We start from the raw sequence: 12,247 nt of genomic DNA on the forward strand, positions 1-12,247 counted from the left end.
GGTGAACAAGTTAGGACATAAATCATGGTCCCAATACTGAAAACCATCGCATATAATAGAGAATGTCTCATTTGCACCCCCTGGTGGTGAAATATATCAAAATAAAGGTGGTCCCAAAAAGGAGGGATTTTTCAAATTGACTGTGTGTCGGTTTTAATAGTGCTCCCCCTCTGGTCAACATATGAAATAACAAGTGTGTGTAAACATTTCAAGTGCTCCCCCTCTGGCCAACATATGTAATAACAAGTGTCCATCCATCCATCCATCCATTTTCTACCGCTTATTCCCTTTGGGGTCGCGGGGGGCGCTGGGGCCTATCTCAGCTACAATCGGGCGGAAGGCGGGGTACACCCTGGACAAGTCGCCACCTCATCGCAGGGCCAACACAGATAGACAGACAACATTCACACTCACACAAGTGTGTGTAAGAAATTTAAATGCGCCCCCTTTGGTCAAAATTAATTTAAAAAAACAAAGAACTATGTTGTGAGGGGGCGTGGCCTGCGGACCTGCAGCGAGGCGGGGTGTGTGTGTGTGTGTGTCGAGATCGGCGACAGGTGCGTAGATGGCCCACCTGGGCGCGTTTATCTGATCACCTGTCACTCTATAAAAGGGCAGCAGCCGGGAAGGAAGAGGTGGGAGAAGTTGGAGTTGTTGATGGTGAAGAGAAAACCCGAGCACGAGCGAGAGCGAGACGGAGACGGAGCAAAAGCAACCCGAAGAGCGAGACCGTCACGAGAGGCGATTGCTGAAAAGCAGAGCGATAAGTTTATTGCAAAATAAACCAAATCACAAAACCGTCAAGCCTGTCATGTCTCTTCTGAGTGGTCCGAAGAACCCAGAGGTGCAAGACCTCCACATATGTACATAGAGCAGTGACCTGCAGTCACTAGAGGCAGGTGAGGCGGCGCCTCACCTGCCATCATGGAAAGAAAAAACATGTAAAAAGAAAAAAAATTATTAAATTGTTACCGTATTTTCCGCACTATAAGGCGCACCTAAAAACCACAAATTTTCTCAAAAGCTGACAGTGCGCCTTATAACCCGGTGCGCTTTATATATGGATTAATATTAAGATTCATTTTCATAAAGTTTCGGTCTCGCAACTACGGTAAACAGCCGCCATCTTTTTTCCCCGTAGAAGAGGAAGTGCTTCTTCTTCTACGCAAGCAACCGCCAAGGTAAGCACCCGCCCCCATAGAACAGGAAGCGCTTCTTCTTCTACTGTAAGCAACCACCCGCCCGCGTAGAAGAAGAAAAAGCGCGCGGATATTACCGTACGTTTCATTTCCTTTGTGTGTTTACATCTGTAAAGACCACAAAATGGCTCCTACTAAGCGACAGGGATCCGGTTCATGAAAAGACGCAATCTCTCCATCCGCACACGGACTACTATTTCACAGCAACTGCCTAAAGACTTTCAAAAAAAGCTGGCTACTTTCCGTGCATATTGTAAAAACAAGATAGCTGAAAAAAAGATCCGGCCAGAGAACATTATCAACATGGACGAGGTTCCACTGACTTTTGATATTCCTGTGAACCGCACTGTGGATACAACGGGAGCACGTACGGTGAATATTCGCACCACAGGGAATGAGAAGTCATCCTTCACTGTGGTTCTAGCTTGCCATGCTAATGGCCAGAAACTTCCACCCATGGTGATATTCAAAAGGAAGACCTTGCCAAAAGAGACCTTTCCAGCCGGCGTCATCATAAAAGCTAACTCGAAGGGATGGATGAAGAAAAGATGAGCGAGTGGTTAAGGTAAGTTTAAGTTTACGCGAAGAGGCCGGGTGGCTTTTTTCACGCAGCTCCGTCCATGTTGATATACGACTCCATGCGCGCCCACATCACGCTGGTTTTTAATATATTATTAAAGTTTGACTGACCTATCTGACTGTTTTTTTGACATTCCTTTAGCGCAGTTAGATGCGGCTTATAACACGGGGCGTCTTACAGGTGGACAAAGTTTTAAAATATGCCGTTCATTGAAGGCGCGGCTTATAACCCAGGGCGCCTTATGGTGCGGAAAATACGGTAAATGTATCCAGTGATTATACTATAAAGTTATTTTCCATTTAACTTCACCAGTTTTAGATTATTTTTATTTAAAATCGCAGAATTTTCACATTTGCCGTTCAAATACTGAGAAGAGACGGTGCGGTGAACAAGCAGCCAGTTGAGGCACGTCACTCAGTGCCTCAACATGGATTCCGGACTCGGCTAACTGCTGGCCTGCTGTGCAGTGAGACCGTATTGCTATATTAATTATATTATACATTTCCATAGTTTAGTTAGCTGAGGTATATAATGTACAGTGTATTTTGTCAACAACTGTATGTGTGTAACGTATTTCTTGTGCTGAGCGATCATAAAACGGCTGCAAAAGACGCACTGGCTGAGGCTCGCCTCCTGCACCCCCGCCGTAGAATTGTTATATCAACTAAAGCCCACACTTAAACTTTCCACGTGCAAGATTGAATCTATTTAAAAAAGTTATATCATAAGGAGCCAAAAAGTGCAAAAACAATAATGTTCGTGTTGGAGGAGTTGTGAATGACTGCAGGGCCACAACATTAGGTACACCTGTAGACTGCAGGTGTACCTAATTCACAACTCCTCCAACATGAACATTATTGTTTTTGCACTTTTTGGCTTCTTATTGAATAACTTTTGTAACCTATTTTTATGGGCTTTCCTCTTTGTGATGTTATTAAGTTCCTGTTATGCGCTGTTATACAGTATATGCCTTGAGCTCTTATTTTGAAGGCGCTAAGAGCGGAAGTGATGACACGTTGGAGTGGAGCGTAGGTTTTTGAAAGAAGGTAAATAAAGTGGTCCTCGTGTAAACTGGAGCCTCCGTGTTTGTTATTTTGTAGTTTCATACAGTATAGGCGACATTTATAAACCCTCGGTTACACTTTTTTTTAAATAGATTCAATCTTGCACGTGGAAAGTTGAAGTGAGGGCTTTAGTTGATATAACACTCCCGTCAGGGGGTTCATTAATCCAGCACAACAGCGGCGCATGGACTTCATTTATAAGTAAAGATAAGACCATAATAACGTTTTTTTTATTAAATGTGCTTTTTTGTGTGCTACAGTTTGTATGTGTAAAGTTAAAGTTAAGTTAAAGTACCAATGATTGTCACACACACACTAGGTGTGGTGAAATTTGTCCTCTGCATTTGACCCATCCCCTTGTTCACCCCCTGGGAGGTGAGGGGAGCAGTGGGCAGCAGTGGCGCCGCGCCCGGGAATCATTTTTGGTGATTTAACCCCCAATTCCAACCCTTGAGTGCCAAGCAGGGAAGAATGCTGGTATGAGCTTTTAAACATAACCCGTTAACTGCTGCCAATCAAATGGTGAATAAGATACTCTTTAGGGTTCATATGTTTGTAAATCTGACTGTGATGAAGTCAGTGCCTCACCAGCCATCAACCTCACCGCACATCACTGATATAGACATACTGTAATAACTTCAAGTAAATAATGAAGATTAAAAAACAATTACAAACAAAACAAAAAAAAGTTTTACTAAGAGATTACCTTTTTTATATTGGCAGAGTATGTATATATTATTAATGTTGTAAATACACATCTGTATATATCTAGAAAGGGTGGTCCTAAAGAGGTAGGCATTTTTCGGAGGTCTCAACAAGGTAACAAATACAAGAATGTGTGTGTGTGTGTGTGTGTGTACTTGTCTCAACATCCTTGTGTGGACATACACTTGACAAACCACCCTTTCTGTGAGGACCTTTTGACTTGTGAGGACATTTGCCTGGTCCTCACAACTACAGAAGTAAAATATTTGTTTTACTTTGTGTGTTTTGCATTCTGAACTCTCTACTCCCATCTAGTGCTAGATATTTTTTTTCCATCATTCTAGCTATAGTGGAAAGGGGGGGTCCTCACAACCTACTAACCCAGGGGTCGGCAACCCGCGGCTCCATGCGGCTCTTTAGCGCCGCCCTAGTGGCTCTCTGGCGCTTTTTCAAATATGTATGAAAAATGGAAAAAGATGAGGGTAAAAAATTGTTTTGTTTGTTTTAATATGGTTTCTGTAGGAGGACAAACATGACACAGACCTCCCTAATTGTTATAAAGCACACTGTTTATATTAAACATGCTTCACTGATTCGAGTATTTGGCGAGTGCCGTTTTGTCCTACTAATTTTGGCGGTCCTTGAACTCACCGTAGTTTGTTTACTTGTATAACTTTCTAGGACGTGTTTTATGCCACTTCTTTTTCTGTCTCATTTTGTCCACCAAACTTTTAATTTTGTGCATGAATGCACAAAGGTGAGTTTTGTTGATGTTATTGACTTGTGTGGAGTGCTAATCAGACATATTTGGTCACTGCATGACTGCAAGCTAATTGATGCTAACATGCTATTTAGGCTAGCTATATGTACATATTGCATCATTATGCCTCATTTGTAGCTATATTTGAGCTCATTTAGTTTCCTTTAAGTCCTCTTAATTCAATTTATATCTCATGACACACTATCTGTATGTAATATGGCTTTTAATTTGTTGCGGCTCCAGACAGATTTGTTTTTGTATTTTTGGTCCAATATGGCTCTTTCAACATTTTGGGTTGCCGACCCCTGTACTAACCAAACGTGGGTCCACACAAAGTAGGCAAGACGTGTGTGTGTGTGTGTGTGTGTGTGTGTGTGTGTGTGTGTGGCAGACTATACACTCACTCTCCATTGAGCTTCTTGTTGCGATGTTTGCGATACATGGCGATGGCAGTGCCGATGATGGCGAGGATGATAATGACGCCGATGATGGCGCCGATGATGCTGCCTGTGGTCGCACCTTTCTCCGGGAGACGGGTACCTGAGGAAAGAACGAATGTTTGAAAAAAAAAAAGTATGACAAAGAGTTGTTAAAACTAATTTCTGACATTGTTCATGCATTCGCCACCCTGCGCCAAGGAAACAGCTACAAGTTGCCCAGCGGGGTTCATTGTGGTGATCTACGAACTAGAGGACGTTGGTATGGCAGAAGGATCCAGCAGCAACATGCAAAAGCTTCCGCGTATATTTCCGTTCCCAGTTTGTGCATACTTGCCAACCTTGAGACCTCCGATTTCGGGAGGTGGGGGGTGGGGGCGTGGTCGGGGGTGGGGCAGGGCGTGGTTGGGGGCGTGGTTAAGAGGGGAGGAGTATATTGACAGCTAGAATTCAACAAGTCAAGTATTTCATATATATATATATATATATATATATATACAGGGCAAATGCAAAGGGCGCCGTCCATCAGGGGGCGCCACGCCAGTGCCACAAATGTTGGAGAAAAAAAAAAAAAAGTTGGTACTATTATTTCTAAATACAAAAAATAATCCCACGTTAATTAAAATGCAAAGTAAAGCCTATATAATAGAAATATTATTTGTTACAATATTACGCCCCCCCCTTCCCCCCGCACGGTGCGCCCCCTCCCTTCCCGTATCATGACTCTTTTTGGACGTCACCACATCAAAAAATCAACACAAGATGTCAAAACGGCCAAAACTGTCAGGTGCCCAGGGAAGAAAAAAGAGAAAAGAAGAGGAGGAGAAACGAGAAAAAGACAGAGGTAGCAGGTAGGTAACGTTAGCCTACATGAAATTATTTGTCTGTTACAGAATGTGATAGTAACCTGGCTTTTTAGCATTAAGCTAATGTTACATGATTCGGCAATTGCTAATCAATAAATAGCTAGTTCTGTTTTAACGTCGGGTTAATATTGTGGAGGGGGCTAAATTGTTATGGAAAATAATAATGTAACGTTAGGTAATTACAGTACTCCCACCTTACATTCCTCAGGGACATTTGTATTAGATCTTTTAAGCAGGTGTTTTTTGTTTACATTGTTATTGCCTTCTGGTTAGCTAATGTTTGCCCTGCAGGTAATAGTCACTTTTCCACCCATTAGGTATAGTTGTAAGCCTAGTTGTTAAAGTGCACATCATTAATGTTAATTAAGCAATATGTATGTAAAAAATATTGTATTTCATATATTCATTTTTTATTTTTTGCATTCATTTATTTATTCAAATTTTTTTTAATCTTGTTAACTATTCTGATTGTTAATTTGCTTTCTTTAAGTAAAAAAAAGGTCAAAGACAAAGCTATTTGGTTTCTTGTGAGTATATACACTTCACTGCCGATGTGGGGGGGCGCCATCTAAAATCTTGCCTAGGGCGCCAGATTGGTTAGGGCCGGGCCTGTATATATATATATATATATATATATATATATATATATATATATATATATATATATATATATATATATATATATATATATCTACATCCTGAAAATATGCAAACAAAACTGTGTTTAGATAATTAATACTTCAAACTTGCATAAATAAATCTTAAGGAATATAACATTGCTTGGCTTCTGAGAGCTTCAAAATGTAATGAATAAAATGCTAAAGTTGTTGATAAACAAGCAATTATTTTAATAATTAAATATGGTCATTTTAAATGAATTATTATGATAATTTAAAATTAATTATTTCAAATATGTTTATTGTAATGTATAATTCTAATGCCTGGATGTAATAAGGAGTCAGAAAAAATTATTTAATACAAATAAAAATACAATTAATTTTGATGTTTTTAGCAAAATATAGTAAAAATGTTTTTGTTTTTTTTGTTTTGTTTTTATTAATAAATATATTTATTTTTAGGTAAGATAATCATAATAATACAATTTATCTCTAGTCTGGATGATGTATTTCTTGTCACCCTGTTGTCCTCCTGTTGTGAAAAAAGGCTGTCCTCACTCAGGTGCATGGAGGCCACGCCCCCTCCAGCTCCGGCTGAAAATCGGGAGATTTTGCGTTTTCTTTACCTTCATGACTATTTACATTGTAGATTGTCACTGAAGGCATCAAAACTATGAATGAACACATGTGGAGTTATGTACTTAACAAAAAAAAAAAAAAAGGTGAAATAACTGAAAACATCTTTCATATTCTAGTTTCTTCAAAATAGCCACCTTTTGCTCTGATTACTTTTTTGCACATCCTTGGCATTCTCTCGATGAGCTTCGAGAGGTAGTCACCTGGCATGGTTTTCACTTCACAGGTGTGCTTGAAGCTCATCGAGAGAATGCCAAGGGTGTGCAAACAAGTAACCAGAGCAAAGGGTGGCTATTTTGAAGAAACTAGAATATAAAACATGTTTTCAGTTATTTCACCTTTTTTTGTTAAGTACATAACTCCACATGTGTTCATTCATAGTGTTGATGCCTTCAGTGACAATCTACAATGTAAATAGTCATGAAAATAAAGAAAAAGCATTGAATGAGAAGATGTGTCCAAACTTTTGGCCTGTACTGTATTGATGTATTTGTTTATTTGAAGGACAATGTGCAGTTACATTAAAAAAGATGGCCACATCAGATTTAGCACCATGCTCATTTCCATCTGTAGTCCTTTTATCAACTTTATTTATAAAGCACATTTAAAATTTACCACAGGGGTAGCCAAAGTGCTGTACAATGGGCAGGTTAAAAGATAATACGAGTACCAAGCAAACACAACACAACACAAAGAAAACACGATAAAAAATAAATAAATAAAATAGAATAAATAAAAACAGGTTCACAGCATGTGTATTATGGGGCAGGATGGATATCACTCAGTGTTAAAAGCCATGGAATAAAAGTATGTTTTTAAGAGAGATTTAAAAACAGGAAGAGAGGAGGCTTGTCTAATACTCAGAGGTAGGTCGTTCCAGAGCTTGGGAGCAGCAGCGGCGAAAGCTCTGTCACCTCTAAGCTTCAGCCTTGTGTCAGGGACCGTCAACAGCAGCTGATCGGCTGACCTTAAGGATCGGGTGGGGCAGTAAGGCTGAAGGAGGTCGGAGAGATAGGTTGGCGCGAGGTTGTTTAGACATTTAAAAACAAATAAAAGGAGTTTAAAATTGATTCGATAACGCACAGGGAGCCAGTGAAGGGACGCTAATATAGGGGTGATGTGCTCACGTCTGCGGGTCTGTGTTAGCAGACGAGCAGCAGAGTTCTGCACGAGCTTTTATGGCGCATTTAACATCCACAATTCAAATTACACAGGATTAAAGATACCGTATTTTCCGCACTATAAGGCGCACCTAAAAACCACAAATTTTCTCAAAAGCTGACAGTGCGCCTTATAACCCGGTGCGCTTTATATATGGATAAATATTAAGATTCATTTTCATAAAGTTTCGGTCTCGCAACTTCGGTAAACAGCCGCCATCTTTTTTCCCGGTAGAACAGGAAGCGCTTCTTCTTCTACACAAGCAACCGCCAAGGTAAGCACCCGCCCCCATAGAACAGGAAGCGCTTCTTCTTCTACTGTAAGCAACCACCCGCCCGCGTAGAAGAAGAAAAAGCGCGCGGATATCACCGTACGTTTCATTTCCTTTGTGTGTTTACATCTGTAAAGACCACAAAATGGCTCCTACTAAGCGACAAGGATCCGGTTCATGAAAAGACGCAATCTCCCCATCCGCACACGGATTACTATTTCACAGCAACTGATATTCCTGTGAACCGCACTGTGGATACAACGGGAGCACGTACGGTGAATATTCGCACCACAGGGAATGAGAAGTCATCCTTCACTGTGGTTCTAGCTTGCCATGCTAATGGCCAGAAACTTCCACCCATGGTGATATTCAAAAGGAAGACCTTGCCAAAAGAGACCTTTCCAGCCGGCGTCATCATAAAAGCTAACTCGAAGGGATGGATGAAGAAAAGATGAGCGAGTGGTTAAGGTAAGTTTAAGTTTACGCGAAGAGGCCGGGTGGCTTTTTTCACGCAGCTCCGTCCATGTTGATATACGTATGTTTGTGATTGCACATTTGCGTACATTTTGGGAGTGAACAGAGTTGTTAGAACGCTGGTTTTTAATATATTATTAAAGTTTGACTGACCTATCTGACTGTTTTTTTGACATTCCTTTAGCGCAGTTAGATGCGGCTTACAACACCGGGCGGCTTATAGGTGGACAAAGTTTTGAAATATGCCGTTCATTGAAGGCGCGGCTTATAACCCAGGGCGCCTTATGGTGCGGAAAATACGGTACACAACAAAATTGAAACATGAGCCAGAAGTGTTGTTGAAGTGTTTGCTGAAGGTACACTAACCCCCACTTTGTTATCTTGCAGTATTCCCAGGAGGATTATGCAAATGAGGGGGGCAGTTAAAGGGCAGAGAAGATGTGAAGATGGCCTGGTGTTGCGCTTCCTAATTGGACGCTTCGTGATTGAATGTTTCTGCGGGTGTAATTACAACGGCGCTCTAACAATAGAATAAAATAACGTTCCCGTGTCTTCATGCCTACATGATCATATACACCTCATGCCACTGGGAATATTCACAAGGGTAATTAATAACCTTTCCGGGAAACCAGCACCCTGAACTTCACACTATTCACTCACCTACTCTATTTAATCCATAAAATAATGATGTTTAATGAAATATCATAATTTCACTTCATTGAATGAGATTTTATAGTCCAATTATTTCAGAATAATTGAAACGATTAACCCGTCACATTGAATTAAACCAAATAGCTTATTGGCTTGGGTCCTTTTAGTGTTTATTGAATTAATGATTGTATAAGCGCTAGAGATGCGCGGTTTGCGGGCACAACCGCGGAGTCCGCGGATTATCCGCGGATCGGGCGGATGAAATTAAAAAAAATTAGATTTTATCCGCGGGTCGGGTCGGGTCGGGTCGGGTCGGGTCGGGTCGGGTCGGGTCGGGTCGGGTCGGGTCGGGCGGTTGAAATAAAAAAAAATTAGATTTTAAATAGATTCAGGCGGAAATATATATACATAGTTAAATGTTGTTACCTACATACGAAAAACGAGCAGGCACTTGCAGCATATGCCACAACAGAAGAAAAAAAAGAAAAAGAGATGGACACTTTTACGGAGCGGAGAAGGGACGCCTCGCCGAGAGGGCCCCACCGGGAGCCGTAGCTGAGGCGATCCACGAGAAGGGCCCGACGCATGTCCAGGGTCACCACCGCGCCCACCGCACCGACACCCCGCCTCGTCCGCCTTCGCCGCGGCCGGCGTCACGCGCAGCAGGTAAGCAGCTTACCTGCCCGCCACCCCCGTGGCCGGGGGCTCGTAACAGGGGTCACTCCGCGCGCTCCGCCCGCGCAGCTTACCTGCCCGCCACCCCCGTTGCCGGGGGCGCGTAACAGGGGTCACTCCGCGCGCAGTGCGCTCACGAAAGGGGTGGGGCTCACCCTGGTTGATATAGACAGCAGGACGGTGGAACCCGCTAAGGAGTGTGTAACAACCCACCTGCCGAATCAACTAGCCCTGAAAATGGATGGCGCTGGAGCGTCGGGCCCATACCTGGCCGTCGCCGGCAGCGAGACGCGCTTGGAGGTGCGCTCAGCGCGGCTCCCATATGATTGCGCACTGGTGTGCGTCTGGGTCGTGACAGCGTGGCACGCGAATGTCTCTGCTGCATTGGATCAGTCTCCTTTCTTTAACAGGCAAAAGCTTTATAACCTCACTAATGCCTTGCATCGTCTATATTAGATATATAACAACGGGCGGGTGCGGTTCTGATCAAATGTTAGATCGGGTGGATGGCGGATGGTTGACGACTTTCTGATGCGGTTGCGGATGAAATAATTGCCTATCCGCGCATCTCTAATAAGCGCATTTCTATGCATTGCTCAAAACAAACTTCAGGAAATAAAAAAAAATGTATGCAATATTTAGTTTTTTTGTAGTTTTTAATGTTATTCTTTTACCCCCCAAAAGTGTGTATTATATATAATATACAAAAAAAATTAAATTTCATTTAAAAGTATTATTTTTAGATACAATTTTTAAAAAATAAATTAAAACAGGCATTTAATACCTTTGATGTAATTATTCAATAAATTTTTTAATAAACAAAATAGACAAGAAAAATATTTAGGGTTAAATAAACAACACATTTGAATGGGACTGCATATTTAATTTAAAATAATTACATTTTAAAAGTTGCTTGCAATTGTATAGTTTTTAGAATATACTCTTATGTAAAAATGTGTATTAAATTTGAAAAATATAAATATAATATAAAAGAAAAATGTCCCGGTCAGAAATGTGCGTTCTAAGAACTCCGGCTTATTAGTGATTCTCAGAGCCCAAAAAAAGTCTGCGGGCTATAGAGCGTTTTCTATTCGGGCTCCAGTACTCTGGAATGCCCTCCTGGTAACAGTTAGAGATGCTACCTCAGTAGAAGCATTTAAGTCCCATCTTAAAACTCATCTGTATACGATAGCCTTTAAATAGACCAGTTGATCTGCCGTCTCTTTTCTGCTCTGCCCCCCTCTCCGGCGTGGAGAGGTTCCTGACCAGATGCCTGAACCACCTCATCTGGCTCCTCTTGATGTGGAGGAGCAGCGACAATACTCTGAGCTCCTCCCGAATGACAGAGTTTCTCACCCTATCTCTGCCACCCTTTTGGTCATAACCTAAAGCTCATGACCATAGGTGAGGATGGGAACATAGATCGACCAGTAAATTGAGACTTCGCCTTCCGGTTCAGCTCCTTCTTTAGCACGGCACATCGACACAGGGTCTGCATCTCTGCAGACGCCACACCGATCCCGCCTGTCGATCTCACAATTCACTCTTCCCTCACTTGTGAACAAGATCCCGAGGTACTTGAACTACTCCACTTGGGGCAGGGTCTCCTCCCAGGAGTTGGCACTCCACCCTTATCCGGGCGAGAACCATGGATTCGTACTTGGAAGTGCTGATTTTCAGTCGCTTCACTCTCAGCTGTGAACTAATCCAGTGAGAGCTGAAGATCCTGGCCAGATGAAGCCATCAGGACCACATCATCTGCTAAAAGCAGAGACCTAATCCTGCAGCCACCAAACCGGATCCCCTCAACCCCCTGACTGCGCCTTGAAATTCTGTCCACAAAAGTTATGAACAGAATTTGTGACAAAGGGCAGCCGTGGCAGAGTCCAACCCTCACTAAAAAATGAGTCCGACTTACTGCCGGCAATGCAGACCAAGCTCTGACACTGATCATAAAGGGAGCAGATGCCACAATCTGACAGTCCGATACCCCATACTCTCTGAGCACTCTCCAAGGGACTCGGTCGAAGGCCTTGTCCAAGTCTAGCCGATACTATATAAAAAAATAACGTAAAATAACGCAGTAACGCATCATGTAGTAACGGTAACTGAGTTACTGAATATAAACAATAACGCGTTAGACTACTAGTT

General features: G+C 42.1%; 1 protein-coding gene across 2 annotated transcripts in view; it reads right to left on the minus strand.

The window, feature by feature from the left end:
• The window catches only part of LOC133594747 (nectin-2), a 547,719-nt gene that overhangs the window by 6,853 nt on the left and 528,619 nt on the right, over positions 1-12,247 (minus strand). For both annotated transcript variants that reach the window (XM_061947629.1, XM_061947622.1), the window contains exon 7: positions 4,713-4,848. In XM_061947629.1, coding sequence (XP_061803613.1) covers positions 4,713-4,848 — 136 coding nt within the window. The remainder of the gene's footprint in view (positions 1-4,712; positions 4,849-12,247) is intronic.

This window comes from Nerophis lumbriciformis, linkage group LG04 (genome assembly GCF_033978685.3).
Source record: "Nerophis lumbriciformis linkage group LG04, RoL_Nlum_v2.1, whole genome shotgun sequence".
NCBI lineage: Eukaryota > Metazoa > Chordata > Actinopteri > Syngnathiformes > Syngnathidae > Nerophis > Nerophis lumbriciformis.